The sequence below is a fragment of the Neomonachus schauinslandi genome, chromosome 2, assembly GCF_002201575.2.
Source record: "Neomonachus schauinslandi chromosome 2, ASM220157v2, whole genome shotgun sequence".
NCBI lineage: Eukaryota > Metazoa > Chordata > Mammalia > Carnivora > Phocidae > Neomonachus > Neomonachus schauinslandi.
This window is the reverse complement of record NC_058404.1, coordinates 59,002,043-59,023,589: the sequence shown is the minus strand read 5'-3', so window position 1 is coordinate 59,023,589 and position 21,547 is coordinate 59,002,043. Positions and strand designations below refer to the sequence as shown.

The following is a 21,547-nucleotide window of genomic DNA, read 5'->3' as shown; positions in this document are numbered from 1 at the left end:
ACTTTATATAAACTTTTAGGAAAAACTGTTACCTAGTAGTCTGTCAACCATAAAGGTGCTGATACATTGTCATGTTCTCCAAGAAGCTCAATAAAAACACACAGTTAAAGTGCTTATGACTAACAGCCAAGCAGAAGAAAACAAGGATAAAAGGGTAACTTCCTGCAAAATCTGAGGACACTAGCAAAAATATAAAGAACTCTATGAAAGATGAAAAGGCGGGGGCAAAACTTTTAATAGACACAGTTTGGTTAAAAATTTAAGAAACAAGAGTCAAGGCTTAAGAAAAACAAACAAACAAAAAACCAGAAAATAATATGTGTCAGATACGGTGGCTCTGGCTCAACTAGCATAGGGGGGAAAAAATCATGAGACTGATGTTTAATTGGATATCGATCATATCCAAGCACAGTTTTTTTCTATTAAAAGACATCAAATGTAGAAACTTAAGTTCAAAAATATAAGAAAATAAATCATAAAAATCCCAATATTTTATACCGTATTTTCCTGATGATTTGAATACACTATACCTTCTCAAACACTTTATTTCCCCCCCCCCCATATTGGGTAACATTTGTCTGGTGGGGGAGGGCTTACTTGTACTGTCTAAGGGGCTATCACTTCCTATAGTTCTCAGAAGTGTTGGTTAAATTTGCCTCTTGGATTCTAGATTCCCTATGAATCATGAAGAAAGGAATTTTGTGAAAGCAATTAAGTTACATGCAGAACACACATGTACACACACATATGCAAACAAAACAACTAGTCTACCTGCTAACTTCCCACGGTCATGGTTTTGAAATCATACATGGCAGGAGAGAGATGTAGAGGCTTTCTGCTCTTTTCCCTGGGGAACTGTAGAATAGTTCATATTTCACAATTTTCCATTGCAATCCCTGTATCATGTGGTGTTAAACTTTTAAACAATCATTATCCTGCTAATACTCCTTCATTTAAGCAATATTTATTAAGCATGTACCATAGACAAGTCAATGTGCTAGATGCTCAGTGGTGAATATGACAGAAAGCACACACAGAAAGCATTTTCTCATATTCCTCAAGTGAGAGTCAGTCATTATATTACCTAGAGGCAAATATACATATCAAAACTTACATGACTATACTTTAAATATGTTGTAAAAAGGCAAAGGAGTGGTGAAAAATCAGTTACAGATAATTTTTTAAAACTGTCTAGGTGGCGGCGCCTGAGTGGCTCAGTCGTTTAGCGTCTGCCTTCGGCTCAGGTCATGATCCCAGGGTCCTGGGATGGAGCCCCACATCAGGCTCCCTGCTCCATGGGAGGCCTGCTTCTCCCTCTCCCACTCCCCCTGCTTGTGTTCCCTCTCTGTGTCTCTGTCAAATAAATAAATAAAATCTTAAAAAAAAAAAAAAAACTGTCTAGGTGAGTTACATCTCTAGAGTTCACACAAACTCAGAAATTCTGTTAGTGCTAATATTTATTAATGACATCAAACTCACATGTCTTCAGAATCAGAAGGTCCTTCTTTAATATGCTCATCTTCAATTTCATCTATTTCAAGATTGTCTTGACATACATCTCCTACAGTGGGCACATCCATCAGTGTTCTGAACAATTTTGAGAGATCTGGAAGTGAACATGTCCTCAACATCTAAAAAAGTCAACAGATTTCTTAGTAGGAGTAAGATCATTAGAAAATAAAAATGAACTAAAAAAATTAGACAGAGCTAATACTAATTTTTTATTTTATATCATATATTTAGAGTTAGAAGCTCCAGAGGTGACTCGTCTAAGATTAGAACCTAATTTTCTTGAATTTCAGCTCTGTATTTTTTCAGTGAGTAAACTAAACCAGTAGGGATTCACTTAAGTCACCATTAAAAGGCAGGGAGAGGTGTTTAGTTGGGGTATGCCCAGGGAATGGAATTAGAAATCTGTCAGAAATCAGGCAGTGCCAGAAACTGCCAATTTGCTCCTTCTTACTCAAGACCCACACTGTCCCTCTTTTATTGTCTCTCTTTCTCTCACACTTTCCTATGGCCAATCTTCCCCATATATTTTCCCCAAATCCTGAACTGAGTTAGTCTGAAGCTTGGCAAAGCACTATCACACATAATTAGTGGCCCTTTGTATCATAGGGCCTGCTGGGTAGCCAACAATGGTTAAATAAGGAACTTCATATTAGTGCAAAAATAAAAAAGTCCAATATCACTTCCATGAACAAGGGACTGTAATTGGAGCCTTTCCCACAAGAAGGCAAGGCTAGAAAGACAGGTACTTGATGTTCATACCGAGAATCATTTATGGCAGCAGGTGAGAAGAAACTGACTTGAGAAAAAAACAATGTACAGTTGAGGTGTTTAAAATTTGAATTTGTTTGGATAAGACCAGGAATAGCAGAAATAGCCCCTGTCCACCAACCTATCAGCAATTAGAATGTGATGGATAGACAGGACAATGAAACAAATGTCTATATACATAAGCCTCAGAATTTGGTTAATAACCATAAAGGAACCTGTGAGATTTGGGAAACCTAACTCCTAAGGCCCTGGTAAGAATCCTACACCAGATTGGGGACTGTGAAGAAAACACAATGTTTAGCATATTAATGAAAATTTATATAGTTTGCCAATTTAATTGGTACAATCTGTTTTTGAGAATAAAAAAGAATAGATTTCCATTATTTGAACATAATTTACATATTACAGCACAAGAAAAAAATAGTTATGAACTACAAGATGGTGACGATACATTGCTTGTTAAAACACTTAATGATGGTACTGAAGATATTTATTTTGCTGAATCTCCCACTGTCGGCAGAATTTATGCTTGACTTGTTTATTATTTGAACCATGTATATTATAAACCAGCAGTGTGCAAAATATGCATATAGTAACATTTTCTCCAGGTAGATGCTAAAATCAAAAATATATAGCATATATGCATTATATACCTAAATTCAAGGAGACTCTATAAAGATGCAATATTTTTTAGGCTGAGATAAATTCTAATCCTGGTTAAAAAAAAATCTCAATTTTAGTTTATTCCTTTCACTAATTAAAATAGCTTTCCTAACCTAACATAAAATAATACAGTAGAAAGAAATTTCGAGAGGTATGTAATTTGGCAATTTTCCTCTTGGAATGGGTCTATGCACCCATCAGTCCAACAGCTATCTGTCCTATATTAAAAATGCTTCATGTTCACAGTCTTCTTTGATAAGATTTTTTAGATGTTTTTGTTGTTGGTTAAGTTCTACTTTTTCTCAAAAAATGAAGAGAACCACATAGGTTGGCGGACAGGGGCTATGTCTGTTATTCCTGAATATTTAAAGCAAAAACAATAAAAATTTACATGTGGATGTAAAATACAACAATGCCAAAAGAATAGACAAGAGGGTGGAAATGGAAGTACACTGTGAAAAGGTTCTTATGTCATATGTGAAGTGGTATAATATTATTTGAAGGAAGACTGTAAAAAGCTAAAACTGCATCTTGAAAGCAGAGAATTACAACTAAGTTTTTGAAAAGGTCTGTATTGGCAAATAGTAGAGATAAAATAAAATGCTAAAAATACTCAATCCGAAAGAAGGGAGAATAAAAGTAAAATAAGAACAGAAAAAGTGATGAAACCAAAAGAAAACAAATAGCAAAATGGTAGGTTTAAACTCAGTCATACCAATAAGATATCGAAAATTACATGAAAAGTAAATGGTCTAATCACTTTAAATAAATGAGGTGGTCAGACTGGTTAAAAAGCAAGACTTGACAACGTGACAGCTACAAAAAAATCTACATAAAAATCAGTGTGATTACAAGAAGGTAAAATATATATATACACCTTACAAATACTAATCATCAGACAGCTGGAATGGCTATACTAAAACCAGACAAAATAGATTTCAGAACAAGGTGATATGACCAAGAATAAGGAAAGCCATTTCATAATGATAAAGAAGGCAATTTATCAAGAAGATATAAAGATTATTAATTTACATTCAATTGACTGGAAATTTCAATACTCCTTTTTCAGTAGCTGATAAACAAGTAGAAAGAAAATCAGTAGGAACACAGAAGATGAACAACAAAAAGGGACCCTTCATAACAATAAACCTATCAATTCATCCAGAAGGAATAGTAATACTAAATTTTTATTCACTCAATAAAAAAATTTCAAAATACATGGAACAAAAATTGACACAAATGAAAAGATAGATAATTATATAGTTTTTTCCATTCTTTTCTCAACAAATGATATAACTAGATACAACAGACAAAAAAATTAGTAAAGATAAAGAAGATTTGAACAGCACTATCAACCAATTTGACTTAATTCTTGACATTTATAGAACATTTTACATGATGATAGAAGAATACACATTTTTTTTAAAAGATTTTATTTATTTGAGAGAGAGAGAATGAAAGAGAGAGCACATGAGAGGGGGGAGGGTCAGAGGGAGAAGCAGACTCCCCGCCGAGCAGGGAGCCTGATGCGGGACTCGATCCCGGGACTCCAGGATCATGACCTGAGCCGAAGGCAGTCGCTTAACCAACTGAGCCACCCAGGCGCCCAAGAATACACAACCTTTTAAAGAGATCTGTTAGAGTAGTAGCCACCAGTAAAGGAGACTGAAGGGTGACTCATGAGTGCAGAGGAAAATATGATATAAAGAAAGCCAAGAGATAAAACTATTTTAAAAATAAAGTGTGTATCAACTATGTTGGCAGAAGAAAAGTCAAGAAAGGTGAGAGAGAAAAAGGTACTGGGAATTTGGCAATATACTAGTAATTGATTTGACAAAAGCAATTTTAATGGAGGAGTGGGCTAAAAGTCATGTTGGAATGTATTTGGAAGTGAATGGAAGTGGAGACTGTAAAGATATAACATACTCAAGATGTTTGGTTGTAAAAGGGAGCAGAGAAAGGGGTGGTAGCTAGAGAAGGGCATGTTCTCATGAGAAGTTTGCTAATTATGATGGGACTTATTAGAATATGCATGTTGAGGAAATGATCCATTATAGAGGAAAAAGTTGATGATACAAGCTAGTGTGACCAAAGTAAACGAGTGAATTCTTGAGAAGGTGAGAGAGGTTAGGATTCAAAGTACAAGGAGGATTTCCGTTAATAAAAAAAAGAAGACAAGTGGCATAACAACATTTTTAAAAAGAATTTTAACAAAAATCTTTGTAAGAGCTCAAATTATTCCATTTAGTAAACATTATTTAAATGGTTATAAATAATTTTTACCTTTTCTTCATATTTCAAGGTCACCATTTTGGCCCAGTGATGAATGTGCATGACCTCAAAGATTTTTTTTTAAAGATTTTTATTTATTTATTTGACAGACAGAGAGAGAGCACAAGCAGGGGGAGCAGCAGAGGGAGAAGGATAAGCAGACTCCCCGCTGAGCAGAGAGCCTGATGCGAGGCTCAATCCCAGGACCCTGGGATCATGACCTGAGCCGAAGACAGATGCTTAACGACTGAGCCACCCAGGTGCCCCTCATGACCTCAAAGATTTAAGGGATAGACAGGTATGGCCTTCTGTCCTTGTCTTAAATGGCTACAAATTGCTTTGATTTTCTAGGGTTTTTTCTTGCCCCTCCCCCTCACAGTCAGTCCCCTACACGAAATCTGCTTTGCTGTGCTTACTTCCCAAGTAAGTACTTCCGTAGAACTACTAAGGCTGAACTAAGGCCATGAAAGAAAATCAAATAATAAATTGTATTATGCAAGGAATGTTAACTTTATACACAGAAATAAGTTATTCAAAAGCTCTGGGCTAAAGACAGTTAGCTATACACCTTTACTACAAAAGAAAGTACATGAATTATAGGATAATCCTTGTCTGTACCATAAATAGGTCTTATTCTCAAACTCTGAAGATCATAAATTTGTTTTCACAGTTTATTATCTTTGAAAGTTTGACTGCTATTAGACAAGTGAGAGAATTTCACAATCTCTACATTTAAAATAAGCTTAAGAAAACACTCCAAAAAATAAAAACATATCCAATTTGAAAATTAAATTGAAAATCAAAATGACATATTTAAAAAAGACAAAAGAATTCAGGTAATTCATTCTCATGTAGACTTAAATACATGAAAAATGTCCAACCCCACTGGTAAACACAGAAACACAAATTTTTAAAAATATCATTACTCACTAAATACACAATTTTTAAGTGAATGATAACAGTTGGTGCTTTTTAGAGTCCAGACTCTTACATACTATTGAGGCATTATAAGCTATTTCTTTTTTTTTTTTTTTTTTTTTTTTAAGATTTTATTTATTTATTTGAGAGAGAGAGCACATGAGAGGGGGGAGGGTCAGAGGGAGAAGCAGACTCCCCGCCGAGCAGGGAGCCCGATGCGGGACTCGATCCTGGGACTCCAGGATCATGACCTGAGCCGAAGGCAGTCGCTTAACCAACTGAGCCACCCAGGCGCCCCGATATAAGCTATTTCTTAAAGGGAAATCAGTCAATATACAATATAACTTTTGAACTCCATTTACATAAATTTATTTTATGAAAATAATTGTGGCTACTGTCAAAGATACAGATGTAGGTGGTTACTGTAACAAAAATTGAAACCTAAAGGCCCAACAAAAATAGATTAGTTAAAAAATTATATCTACCATAGTAGCACAATGGAATTTGTGGTCATTATAGAGGATATGAGAGATTATTTGATGATATGACAAAATGCTATTTTTATAATAATTTATAATATTAACATCTGTAATAATTTTATAGTACATATTAAACAGAAAAGCAGGTTACAAAAAATATGCATACTATTCTATTTTGGCAGAAAATTTTATATATGTAATAATTACATATATAAAAGTAATATAACAAAATATGTGATTTCTTTATACCTTTAAATTTTCTATAAATAATTTCTTAATAAGAAAAAATTGGTTACATATTTTCAAAAACAGCAAGTGAGAAAAGATAAGAAGTTTGAAAATTTTTTGCCATAAAGTGCATATGAATATCTATTACCTTTTCTACATACAAATTAGGCAAACAGCACTTCTGTCCACTTAAAATATATTGCTTAAGTTTAGTTTTATATGAAAAATGGAAGTTGGGTTGAGTAGTGAGAAAGGGAAACAGTGTAAGAGGGATCTTTTATTTAAATAAAAGTAGGCCCAATAATAAGAATCCTGAACAAGGAGCCAATGAAACAGTCTTTGTCCTAGTTGTACTCTCAATGGCAATTTCTTTTCAGAATCCCAGAGAGAAGATGGAGGTTTTATTACTGTTTTTATTTATTTGTGTGTGTGTGTGTGTATAAGAGATTAAAACTCAATATTATGGTTTATTAAAGAAAAACAGTAAATAAGAAATGTTATTAAAACAGATATTTTCTATTGGAGGTGCATACTTGCCTTTGGGTTGTTTGCATCAAATAGACCAGTTGAAAGTCCAATCAGCAAGGAATTTTGGCTTTTATTTTTTGATGGTGAATCAGAGCGAGATCGAAGCGGAAAGGATTCTTCTGGTGAACATAGAATTGACTGAATTTGAGAGACTACGTTCAAGTGTTTTGAAAGAACCACTCTATGGAAAAATGGCTCTGATTGCACAGATTTATCAACATCACATTTAGGGTGCTGAGAATCACCTATTTCAGGTCCTGTGGTATAAAGGAAAGATTTTGTGATGTCCATACAGTACTTAACCTCTATGTAATATTGAAAAAGCACAGTACTTAACACGAATCTAGCCAAAAACTCTCTATCAGAAAAACAAAATCAAAGTATAGATATGATTATATTACCTTATAAGTAATCTTTGATAGGATATAAGATTTTATTTTCAGAAAGCAGATTAATTTGCTATATATCTCCATTAAATTCAAGTTCTAAAATACTTAACATAATAAAAAAAAGTGTCATTAGCACTAAAACGAATTTCTACTTTCACAGTATCAGAATAATGTAATTTCCAATTAAAATAGGAAAAAGAAAAAAAATAGGAAATGTGAAAATATATTGTTTAGACACTCATATTGAGCTCCAGTTTATCTTTGTTCCTACAGGTTAGATAGGAAAAATTATATTTCTCGTATTTTATAATTAATATTATTAAAAACAAGAAGACAACTTACTTAATGTCCTTAGTATACTGGCTTAGTTTTGGCAAGCAATTCTTTCTGTTTTGAACATTTCATAAAATAATTGACCAAAAAGTTTTATTGGTCTTGTTGCCAAACAATCCAGGCTTATTAATGAGAATCTAGTGCTCTATGCCTATTACATTTTTTAAACAATTGAGGTGACTGATAAAAAAATGCTATTAATATGTTGTCCAAATAAAACAGATTCAGGTTAACAACCTTCCAAAAGTAGTCTAATACAATGAGACTTACTTATATCAACTTCACTAAGGTGGTCCACATTGTTTGGGATTTCATCTTCAGAAATTTCATTTTGCTGAACAGTGATCCTATCTTCCAACCTGCCCAGATGGATACATTGGTAGAAATACAATTTACTAGAAATAAAAGCACTCTTAAAAAAAAAAAAAGGAGAACAAGTTCACTAGCATCCTGTGGTCCCTCTTCCAAATATTTTCCTCACTTATGTGTGTGGATATATATATATATTTCCTCTCATAAGTCCATTGTATTTTTTACCCTGTTAAAACCTTCACCAATCATAGTCACAAAAACCAGCCTCACCACTTCTTATAATTGTGGTTCCCAAAATGTGGCCCCTAGACATTAGGAACACACAGAAACTTGTTCAAAATACCAATGCTCAGGGGGTGCCTGAGACGCTCAGTCGTTAAGTGTCTGCCTATGGCTCAGATCATAATCCCAGGGTCCTGGGATCGAGCCCCACATCGCCCCGCATTGGGCTGCCTGCTCAGGGGGAAGCCTGCTTCTCCCTCTCACACTCCCCCTGTTTGTGTTGTCTCTCTGTCAAATAAATAAATAAAATCTTAAAAAAGAAATAAAAATTCTCAGGGCCTCCCTGGACCTATCAATCAGAAACTTTGGGGGATAAGGCCCAGCAATTTATTTTAATAAAACCAAAGTAATTCTAATATTTGCTGATGTTTGAGAACCACTACTTCAAGCAACCAAAATGCCCTTTAATAGCAGAGAATATAAAACAATTATAATATACTAATACTATAAAATATCATGCAGCTGTTAAAAAAATGAAATAAAATCTATGTGAAATACTGTGGAATGATAGTCTATAAATAAATATAAATAAACATATATTTAATATATATTATATAAATAAAATAAATTAATATATTTGAGTAAACAAAGTAGAAATAAATATATATATTTAATATATATTAAGTAAATTTATTTATAAATATAAATAAAATGAATTAATATCTTTTATAAATAAAATAAATTTATTATTATAAATATAAATAAAATATATTAATATAAATTGATAAATTGATAAAATAAATTAATATATTTTATTAAGTGAGCAAAGTAATCTACAGATCAATTTGTATTAAATGGTGTTAGGTTTCAAAAAATGGTGTGTAGCGCAGTATATAGAATGATATACACAAAAGTTTTAACACTCAAGAATTAATTGAAGAAAAAAGGTAAAGAAGAACCGACAGTTTTTATTTCAATACAGGTGGGAATTATATTCATGTATTATTTTTTTTTTAACAAAAACTTAAAGACTGGAAGAATACAGTCCAAAGTTTTCAAACAAACACAGAAAAAGATGTTCAACATCACTAATCATCAGGGAAATGCAAATCAAAAGCAAGATATCTCAAATCTGTTAGAATGGCTATTAACAAAAAGACAAGAGGTAAGTGTTGGTGAGGATGTGGACAAAAAAGGAACCCTTGGGAGGCCTGGTTGGTTCAGTCAGTTGAATGTCTGCCTTTGGCTCAGGTCATGATCCCAGGGTCCTGGGATGGAGTTCCACACCCCAGACAGCTCAACAGGGAGCCTGCTTCTCCCTCTGCCTGCCACTCACCCTGCTTGTGCTCTCTCTCTCTCTGACAAATAAATAAATGAATCTTAAAAAAAAAAAAAGAGGAATCCTTGTGCACTGCTGGTGAGGATGTAAATAGTGCAGCCACTATAAAAAACAGTACAGTTTCTCTAGAAATTAAAAATAGAAATATCATACAATCCAGTAATTCCACTACTGGGTATTTATCCAAAGAAAACAGAAACACTAATTTGAAAAGATCTATGCACCCCTATGTTTATTACAGCATTAACAATAGCCTAGATTTGAAAGCAACCCAAGTGTCCACTGACAGACGAATACACACACACACACACACACACACAGGAATATTACTCACCCATAACAAGGAATGAGATCTGGCCATCTGCAATAACACAGATGGATATAGAGGGTATCATGCTCAGTGAAATAAGTCAGACAGAGAAAGACAACTGTACGATTTCACTTATATGTGGAATCTAAAAACCAAATGAACGAACAAATGAAGCAAACAAAAAGCAGAAACAGAGCCATAAATACAGAGAATAAACTGGTAGTTACCAGAAGGAAGGGGGGTGAGAAGATGGGCAATAGGGGTAAGGGGCAGTGAGAGGTCCATGGTTCCAGTTATGGAATGAGTAAGTCATGGGGATAAAGGGAACACAGGCATGGGGAATACAGTCAATGGTATTATAACAGTGTTGTATGGTGATAGATGATAGCTACACTTGTGATAACAACAGTTTTAAGTACAGAGTTGTCAGAAACTAATGTAACATTATGTGTCTACTATACTTCAATAAAAACAACAACAACAAAAACCAAAGGCACCAGTAACTTATCTCTGCAAGTTCGGCTTATAAGCAGTTTTTGTTTTCTTAATTCTTTGTAATTCATCTCAAATTTAAATAATTTTTTACTTTTTCAGTTTTAAATTTTGAAAATTTTTCTGTTTTTGGTTTTCAAAGTTTTTATTTCTGATCATACAAGTAACACTTTTCTTCATTCAAAATGTAATGTTCCTTGGTTCCTCAGAAAGTTAAACATAGAATTACCATACACTGCAGCAATTCTATTCCTAGCTATACACTCAAAAGAATATGGGTGTGCAAACAAAAGCTTGTACACAAATATTCATACAAGCACTATTCACAACAGCCAAAAGGTAGAAACAATCCTGGAAATGACCCACTGTCATCTGCTGAATACCCATCAATTGCTTAATGGATAAAAATATATGGTATATTCAACATAATGGTTTTTCAGCCATAAAAATGAAGAAATGATATATTCTACAACATAAACTTTAAAAACATTATGGTATGTGAAAGAAACCAGATACAAAAAGCCACATATGGTATGATTCCATATGAAATATCCAGAAGGGGCAAATCTATAGACAGAAAGGAGATTAGTGATTGACAAAGGCTGGGGGAAGGGGAAATGGAGAGTGGCTGTTTAACTGGTATCAGGGTTTCCTTTTGGGGTGATGAAAATGTTCTAGAACCACATAGTGGTAATGGCTACACAACACTGTCAATGTAATAAATACTACTGAATTGTACACTTTAAAATGGTTAAAATGGTAATTTTATATCAATTTTACCTTGACTAAAAAAAAATGCAATGTTCCTTTGAGAATTCCCCATAGTAAACTCAAAGCTCAGTTGCCTTTACTGTCATCAGTTTGGTATACATCTTAACCATATTTTACCTTGAATTTTACAGAGAAATAAATAGCATTATTTTAATATATGGAAATGCCTTTTTATTCAATATTATTTTATTAATCATTTGATAATTGGGGCATATTTCCATATTGATACATGAAGCTACATTTTATTCTTTAGAGTGCTATATACTATCCATAATGCAGTATACAGAAAGTTCTTTATTTTCAGCAACTTCCTTATTAATGATTAGACTCTTTCAAATTATTTGCTATGATTCTCCTACAATAAACATTCTTGCATATGCCTCTTTGTGCCCATGTATGAGTAATCTTAAAGTAGATACCAAAAAGTAAAAATGCAGTATTACAGGATATGCAAATTATTATTTTTTTAAAAAGATTTTATTTATTTATTTGACAGAGAGAGAGAGAGCACAGCAGGGGGAGTAAGAGAGGGAGAAGCAGGGGAAGCGGAAGAGGAGAAGCTCCTCAGCAGGGAGCCCTATGCGGGGGGGGCTCAATCCCTGGACCCTGGGATCATTACCTGATTCGAAGGCAGACACTTAACCGCTTAAATGAGCCACCCAAATGCCCTCGATATGCACATTTTAAACTAACAAAATTGGCAAATGGATTTCCAAATTGGCTCTCCCAATTCTTATGTGTGCTTGCAATGTATCAATGCTCCTATTTCCCAATCTCTCACCAATATTTGATGCTCTTACTTGCATTCCTCCTGGCTTCATGTTATTTTGTGAAGAAACTTTCACTGGCAAAACATCTGGACTCTTGCCCCGCCTTTTATTTATTCCTCTTCTTTGAGGAAGAACAAGTATCTGACATTCATACATTTCATAGTTCTCCACTGAGTAAAGTTAGTCAAAGAACTTAGGAATTTGATGTCTTTTTTCTCATTGTCTTGCCTCTATAATCCATAAAGTATATATGTGGTTTCCTCCCTTGTAAACAGCTATATTCATATTCTTTCCCCATTTTTCTCTTGGACTTTGGTCTTTTTCTTCTTAATTTGCCAAGTTCTTTATGAATTCTGGATATTAATTATTAGGCTGTCTCCTTTCCATTTGTTGACATTTAGCTCTTTAATAAATCTGATAGTTTTGTTGAATGGCTTTAGAAATGTAACTTTTATTTTCAAGTTGTGTTTAAGTGCTAGATACGCTATGTAGTATAGAGAAACAGTATTTTTAGCCATTTTGTTATTAGACTATTTCAAATTATTTGCTATGATAAGCATTCATTTAATAATAAGCATTTCTGCGTATGTTTTTTTTGTGCCCATGTCGAAGTACAGCCCTCTTCCTGTTTTTATAAAGTTGTATTGAAACAGTAACACTTATTTGTTTATGTATCATCCATGGCTGCTTTTGCACTACTTTGGCAGAGTTGAGTAGCTGCATCACAGACCAAATAGTCTATCCGAGGCTGAAATATTTATTATTTAGCTCTTACAGAAAAAAATTGACTGTCCCTGTTACAGATGATGGCAATGGAAGAAACTGTCAATTACTTTTTATAAATGAATCATAACCAAGAATAACAAAGTCTAACAATAATTTCCCGTAACCAAAAGGAACTACAGATGACTCTCACAAATATTAATACAAAAATCCTAAAATACACAAGTACCTTAAAATAATATGTCATGACCAAGAAGAATGTACTTAAGGTATGCAGGATGGTTTATGTTAAGTAATCCATTAATATAATTAATTATACAGCTGACCCTTGAACAATGTGGAGGGATGGGGTGCTGGCTGAATCCCCTATGCAGTCAAAATGTGCATGTAAATTTTGACTTCTCCAAAACTTAACTACTAATAGACTACTGTGGACCACAGCCTTAATGATAACATACACAGTTGATAAACACATATTTTGCATGTTATATGTATTATATGCTGTATTCTTAAAATACCTTTTTATTTTTTTCAGTATTCCAAGCTACACAGTTCACCTGCAAGTTTTTTCAAATTGCCACAAATCTCCAAAAAATTTTCCAATATATTGGGAAAAAAAAAATCTGTGTATAGGAGGAGCCATGCAGCTCAAAACTGTATTGTTCAAAAGTTAACTGTACTAATAATTAAAGGAAAACATTTATATAAACAGTCATGCCTAATGATGGTTAATAACAGAAGCATCTTCACTAAAGTCAAGAACAACACAGAGGTACCCCCTATTTCCAATATTTGACATTGTATAAAAGATACTAACCAAGGCGATTATAGAAAAAAAAAAACCAGTGTTAAAAAAATTGGAAAGACATAAAATCATCACTGTTTTCATATGATATGATTGTATATCTGAAAAAAGCAAAAGATCCAACTGAAAATCTATCATGAACAACAGTAGATATCAATAAGATAGTGGGATACAAAATCAATATAAAGAAATCTAAGCTTTCATACACACAACCTTCTAGTTACAAGATCTCATAGAAGAATAGGGACTAAACAAAGAATAACAAAAACAAAAGAAAAGAATGTATCTAGGAATAAGCTTACCAATAAAAGTGTAAAGCCTAGATGAAGGAAACTATAAAAATACTCAAAACTTACTCAAAAGAAAGGCCTATCATGTTCTTCTTGGACAGGAGGAACACAACAAGTTGATTTTCCCTATGTTAATCTATGAATTTAATATCCCAATAAAATACCAATTGATTTTTTTCCTGGGGAAGGTAGGCAAAATTTAGTAAATTCTAAATTCAAAAGAAATTTTACACAAGCAAGAATAGCCAAGAAAACCAAAAAAGGACAATGAAATTAAGAAAATTTAGTATATATTAAAAGTGGCATTTTTAATCTAGGCAGGAAAGATGAACTTTTTAATAAATACAACTGGACAACTGGGTAGCTATCTGAAGAAAAACTAAACCCATACCCCAGGATAAATTCCAAATAGATTAAAGATTTAAATGTAAAAAGTGCCCATGTTGAAAGTACTAGAAAAAAAAATTGAAAAATTCTTTGAGAATCTTAGAAAGAACAAAGTATCTCTGAATTATTATTAAAATCCAGGTAAACATGACAATTAAAAAAACTTCTGGGGGCGCCTGGGTGGCTCAGTCGTTAAGCGTCTGCCTTCGGCTCAGGTCAAGATCCCAGGGTCCTGAAATCAAGCCCCACATCGGGCTCCTGGCTCAGCGAGGAGTCTGCTTCTCCCTCTCCCTCTACCTCTCTCCCTGCTCATGCTTTCTCTCTGTCTCTCTCTCTGTATCTCTGTGTCTCAAATGAATAAATAAAATCTTAAAAAAAAAAAATTAAAAAAGAAATCTTAAAAAAAAAACAAAACCTTCTGCATGACAAAAAATAAAACATAAATGGCCAACAAGGAAAAAATGGTTGCAACTCACATAATCATAACCATGGCAAATATCTCTAATATTTAAAGAGTTCTTACTAATTTATAAAAGACCAACAACCACATTTTTAAAATGGGTCAAAGATATAATACAGAGAACTCACAGAAAAAGAAATACACATGAAACTTAAACATTTGAAAAAATGTGCTCACTTTACCAATAAGAGATGGATAAACTAAGAACCCAAACCAAGATACTATTTTTTAACCTATCAGATTGGCAAAAATAAAAAAGTTTGATAATAAGTTTGGCAAGGCTGGGGGAAATGAGAAGTTTCATACATTCTTTCTGAGAATGTAAATTAGTACAAACCCTGGGAAGAACAGTAACTGAATTACAAATGCAATTTGTAAGAATGCAATTGACACAGGAAGTGTACTTCTATATATCTATCATATAGATATACATACATAATGCAAAATGACCTTATATAAAAGGTTGTTATTCATTGCAACATCATTTGAAATATCAATTAATGTAGAATATCAATTAATGTAGAAGACCTGCTGAGTTGTGGTATATCCATTTAGTGGAATACTAAGCAGCCATAAAATAAGAAAAAAAAAATGAAGCTCTCTATGGATTAATATGAAAAAATTCCTAGGTTACTGACTAAAAATAAAAAGGTGAAAATACCATATACATTATACTAATAACTTTATTTAAAAGGGAGGGAGACATTTTTGTTTTGGATAGATTAAAAATATCTGGAAGGAGGAGAAAATGGGAATCTGCTGGATGGGGAGAGTTGGGAAAGAGACATTTTACTCTCTATCTTTATATACTTGATTTCTGAACCACATGAATGTAATATCTTTCCAAAATTAAATTACTTTATAAGGTATTATAATAATAGGCTATAGGGCAGTATTAGGTTATTATAGTATTTTTCTAAAAAGTATTACAAAAAGGGACCCAGGTTTTGAAATGTAAGGAAAAAGAGGTAACATACTCAGTTCCCTTTGTTTCTTTTATCTCACTAATCCACACATCAATAATCGTGCATGGCAAGCTACCATCTTTGTTTGCTCCATCTGGCTCTTGCAGAACTTCTGTTTCTAAGCCATCAGCTTCTGAAAATCAAAAACAACAATAAACATGTCTTAAAGCAAAATCCAGCTATAGATATTTGAACAAATATTCTATAACTTATCATTACCTAGTTTTAGGCTGACATACTAATTATAAAAAAAAATTAAATATTTTATCTGTAGATCTTTAATCTTGTTAACTCTCTGGTTATTTTCTGAAAGTAAATACTGAGAAAAGTTTCTGTCTTCATTTGCTGACTTCTCTTTTTCCTCTTCAATTCAGATTATCAATGCTTTTTTTTAATTATTTATTTGAGAGAGAGAATGCACGTGCGTGTGTAAGCATGGGGGGAGGGGCACAGGGAGAGAGAGTCTTAAGCAGACTCCCCACTGAGCAGGGCCTGATCTCAAGTCCCCCAGATCATGACCTGAGCCATAACCAAGAGTCAGACACTTAACCAACTGCAACACCCAGGTGCCCCACAATGCTCTTGTTTAAGCCACCATCACTCCCTCTTTTTTCCTGGAATCCAGGTAATCTTTCATTCTCTATTTTTAAAGTTTCCCCAATTAGCTTGTCCTGTTTAGAAAGAGAACTGATATTGTACAGTCCTTAAAGTTTTTATCCGTTATTCAAATGATTTTTTGTTGTTGTTGTTTACCTGTACAAGGCAAACACTTGGGGAAAAAAATCTTTTAGTTATTTTTTAGTGAATAATTGTCTATTAGCACCTTAAGCCATACCAACAGGACTTGTTCTACAAACTACATTTTTTACTGTATTGCACTCAAAGTCTAAAATATTTACTATCTGGCTCTTTGTAGGAAATGTTTGCTGACTTGTACTAGGCTGTATAGTCTCTACTATATGCCTAACAGGCTTCTGTTTTTTTAAAAGAAAAGGCATACCTACTAACTATCATTCTAATAAGTAAGACTATTAAAGTTATCATGGTGAATTGAAGATGGTCACACATACAGCAAGGTCTCTGACATTTCTCTCACATAGAGGGGGCCCTCTACTTCCCCTCCCCTTGAATTTGGGCTGGCATTGTGATGGTCTTAACGGAGTATAGTTCAAGTTTATGCCAGTTGCAGCTCTAGTCTTCAAGAAAATTGGCAGCTTCTACACTGGAATCTGGAAGCTTAAACCACCATGAAAGTTTATTCTGGAAAGACCACATGGCAAGTTCCTGAGACTAAAAAAGGAGAGGGAACCAGCTAAAGAGGCTCTGCTGAGATACCATGCATGGAATGACATCATCTTGCCCCTTCCAGATAAGCCCAGCTGACAGGTGAATACCACTGAGTGGTACTGATGCCACATGGAGGAGAACTTTCCCAATTCCTAACCCACTAAAACGTGAGACAAAACAAGTTATTTTAAGCCACTAAGATTTGGGAATAATTTGTTTTGCAGCAATAGATAGCAGAAATAGAATTTCCTATCTGAAAATAGGGTGCTGACATAACAAAAGCTTAAAACGTGCACTGGTTTTGGGACTTGGCAGTGGGCAGAAGTTACAAGTGCTTCAAGGAGACTGTTGATGAGAGACTGGCCAGTGAAAAAAGTTTCTGGAGGAGATTCTTGTTCTATGGTGGCAGAAAATATGGTGCCTGGAATAATAGTGATGATAGAAAACATACCTAAGAGATTCAATGATCTAGCTAAGATGCTATCTAAGCAGAATGTTAAAAATTCCAGCTAGCTTCTTTAGTTGCCTCTGATAAAGTTGGAGAGATTAACTGAAGAAAGAGCTGTTTAGTTTATGAGGACAATTTAGAAGAGAAAGCCCAAGTTAATTCCTTCCAGGCAGTAAGAGCTTTTTAAGGGAAAACATGGCCTCAAAACAAACACTAAATTCAGGGCAGATTTTACTAGTCAAAGATGAAGTCAAGGGAGGGAAGGAAAAAGGAAGGAAGGAATAAAGAAAAAAGAAGAGTGGTTAGTGTAGTGAATGTGAATAACATTCATACAAAGCCCACAAAATTAAGAAAATTCAACCTGAAGAAACACCATCAGCTTGGATTGCATAGGAAAGAAAGATGTAGTTTAGAAAAGCCCTTGAGGGCGCCTGGGTAGCTCAGTTGGTTAAGCGACTGCCTTCGGCTCAGGTCATGATCCCGGAGTCCCGGGATCGAGTCCCGCATCGGGCTCCCTGCTCGGCGAGGAGCCTGCTTCTCCCTCTGACCCTCCCCCACTCATGTACACTCTCTCTCTCTCTCTCATTCTCGCTCTCTCAAAATAAATAAATAATCTTTAAAAAAAGAAAAGCCCTTGAGGGCACTAACTTTGGTGCAAAGGAAGCAAGCTGACAATGCAACACCTGACTGGCGCTGCAGAATTTCTATTGACCAGTGATTGATATATGTCCCCCATTTTCTTTGTTTTTGAAAAGGAGTCTCTATTCCTGTTTCACTACTGTATGTTAGATATTTAGAGGGCAAGGAACTTATCTTTTTCACTTATAGGTCTTGAGATTGAGAGTAACTGTACTCAAAGAACTGTACCCAAGAAAATTCACCTCTACATAGGCCTGACTTGGATAACAGCTTTAGGCTTTCAGCCCTTTTAATAAGAAGATGAGGCTTTGGGGCACCTGCGTGGCTCAGTCAGTTAAGCATCGGACTCTTGATTTCGACTCAGGTCATGACCTCAGGGTCGTGAGACCTAGTCCCGTGTCCGGCTCTGTGCTAAGTGTGAAGCCGGCTTGGGATTCTCTTTCTCTCTTCCTCTGCCCTGTCCCCTGCTCATGCGTGGCTCTCTCTTAAACAAGATGAGGCTTTAAGAAGAGGTAAGTGCATTTTACACGTGGGAGAAAATGTAAATTTTTTATTCAGTGGCAGACCATGGCAGACTACCAATGGCTGCAAATTCTTTAACACTCTTAACTTGGAGAGGTGGGCTCTGTTTTATCTCCTTTGAATCTACGCTGGTCTGTGACTGTTTTGACCAAGGAAATATGGCAGAAGTGATACTGTGCCAGTTGAGACTGGCTTTTAAAAGTATAAGTAGCTTTTGCCTAGGATCTGTGAGCCCTGGCCACCATATAAGAAGTCAGACTACCTTGCTGGAAAGAGTTATGGAAAGGTGTGCAGACTACATGAAGAGGGAGAGGGGACCAGCATCACACAGCCTTCAAGCTGCATCTGAAAAGACACCAGTGAAGCCATCTTGAACCCCTCAGACCAGGTTGCCAGCTGAATAGCATCAAGCGATCCCAGAGACAAAAAGCACATGAATTATAAAAATTACATTAGTCAAGCCTCGTCTTAATTCCTGACATGCAAAATCATGAGATATAATAAAAGTGTTGTTATTTTAACACTAAGTTTTGGGGTGATTTATTATGCAGCATTAAAAAATCCAGACCAGTTATTAAAGATAGAAAACAAAGAACCTAATTTGAGATGAATCACCCAAACATATACACGTTTTGATGATCTGTTTATAAAGTCCTGTTTATATAGAAGAAATTAAAGTATTATCAAGTTAAATAGAGCTCATTTTGAGCTATTAAAATACCATCCACATTTTCTTCTGGCTTCAATGATGTCTGTGGAGATGCCTCACTAAACTCTGGACTGTTCATTTCAACAGAAGAATCAACAGTAGCTGATGGATTCATTTCAAGTGAAATATATTCTACTTTTTCTTCTCCAGGAATTAAAGGTTTGTAATTCTCCCTTTCAGGAGAAGTCTCTGAAACAACAACAAAAAAAGAAAGATCATGCTACATTCTCAAAAATAACTTGAATTTTACCTATAACAGCATTATAGCAAAATTCAAAAACTGCATTCTTACAATAGGTAATTACTGAGTAAGCTCTGTTATGTATTAAAAGTTGATAAATGATTAAGGTATATGACAGCTAAATATCATTTTAATTATACATAATGATATTTAGGATGATTAACATATGGTTTACTTTCTTTTCCCTTTTGTTGAAACTAACACACATAACAATGTTGTATTTTAAATCATTAACTGTTTTTGTTTCTGGTAAGTGCTAGTTACTTCTAATTGCTCAGAAACTCCCCACACCTTTTTTAAAAAAGATTTATTTATTTCAGAAGGGAGGAGGGGCAGAGGGAAAGGGAGAGAGAGAATCTCCAGCAGATTCCCTGCTGAGCACGGAGCCCAATCCCATGACCCTGAGATTATGACCTGAGTTGAAATCAAGAGCTGGATGCTCAACCAACTGAGCCACCCAGGTGCCCCTAAACTCCCCATACTTTTAACTAATGCCAGGAGAGAATGGATTTACCTCAGAACAACTTATTGCAGTTATCTGTAAGACGCCCAGGTCACTCCCATTCATTTCTTGAAGACGTTTCTTTCCAACTCCCAGTCAGGAGATTTCCCCAATATTAATTCTGTCTTAACTAATTTAATTGATTGCCAGATCTCCATTAATAATCCTTCCATCTCTGGGCCTCTCAATTCCTCTCCAGTGATTTTTATCTTCACCTTACCTCAGTCATTCCAATGGTAGTCTTAGAGAGCTTGTCATTTACTAGAGCTCCTCAAAATTTTCAGCGCTAAATATTCTACCTTCTAATTTCTAACATCCTATTTTTCCACTTATCTCTCTCTACTATCCCAACTTTAAAAAATGTTACCCCACCAGTACCTATAATGCCCTGATCCTACCATGTTTTCTCTCCACCGTCATCCTCATTAAAATCCATCTAAAGTCCATCAATAAAAACCACTTTTTCAGGATGCCTGGGTGGCTCAGTTGGTTAACCATCTGTCTTCAGCTCAGGTCATGATCTCAGGGTCCTGGGATTGAGCCCGGCATCGGGCTCCTTGCTCAGCAGGGAGTCTGCTTCTCCCTCTCCCTCTACCTGCCACTCCCCCTGCTTGTGCTCTCTCTCTCTGACAAATAAGTAAAATCTTAAAAAAATAATAATAATCACTTTCTCACATACATCTTTAACTCACTCTACCCACATGGAGAAACCCCAACTCCTTTTAACTTAATTTTCTGTATATTATGTCTGCACACATGTGGCTGAAATGGTTGGGTAAAAAAAGAGTCTTCTTTATTGATCTCAATTTCAAATCATTATCACTAAAGCGAAGTGGGCGCTTTGTGGTGCTTGCAATCCTATCATAACAATAGGATACCAGGAACTGTACCTAGTTCAGTTAACTTCCTTAGGAAAACAAGTTGTGTACAGGTATTTTTGAGTTATATTACCTCTTACTTCTTCCTAGTCAATCAAGAACAGAACAAAACTATAGTGTTGCTCATGTTTTGAATATCTTCCCTACACCAAGCCTCATCAACAAATTGTGATAGAGGTCACATCTGTGTTTTTGCTCATTCAGCCTACTGTTCTGCTATAAAATCATGTCTATTAAAATCAGGAACAAGGATGCCAGTTAGCACCATTATTAAAGATTGCTTTAGAGTGTCTAATGAATGCAGTAAGAAGAAAAAGAAATAATCAGAATAAATACTGGGCAAAAAAACACTAGTTCTTATCACTGATGATATAACCCTCATATCT

At 34.7% G+C, this 21,547-nt stretch overlaps 1 protein-coding gene across 1 annotated transcript in view; it reads right to left on the bottom strand.

Annotated features, from left to right (window-relative positions):
* Nucleotides 1-21,547, bottom strand: part of NEK1 (NIMA related kinase 1) — a 191,840-nt gene that overhangs the window by 5,754 nt on the left and 164,539 nt on the right. The window contains 5 exon segments of the mRNA XM_021698746.1: nt 1,480-1,631; nt 7,377-7,624; nt 8,360-8,448; nt 15,948-16,068; nt 19,553-19,729. Of these exon segments, the coding sequence (XP_021554421.1) occupies nt 1,480-1,631; nt 7,377-7,624; nt 8,360-8,448; nt 15,948-16,068; nt 19,553-19,729 (787 nt within the window).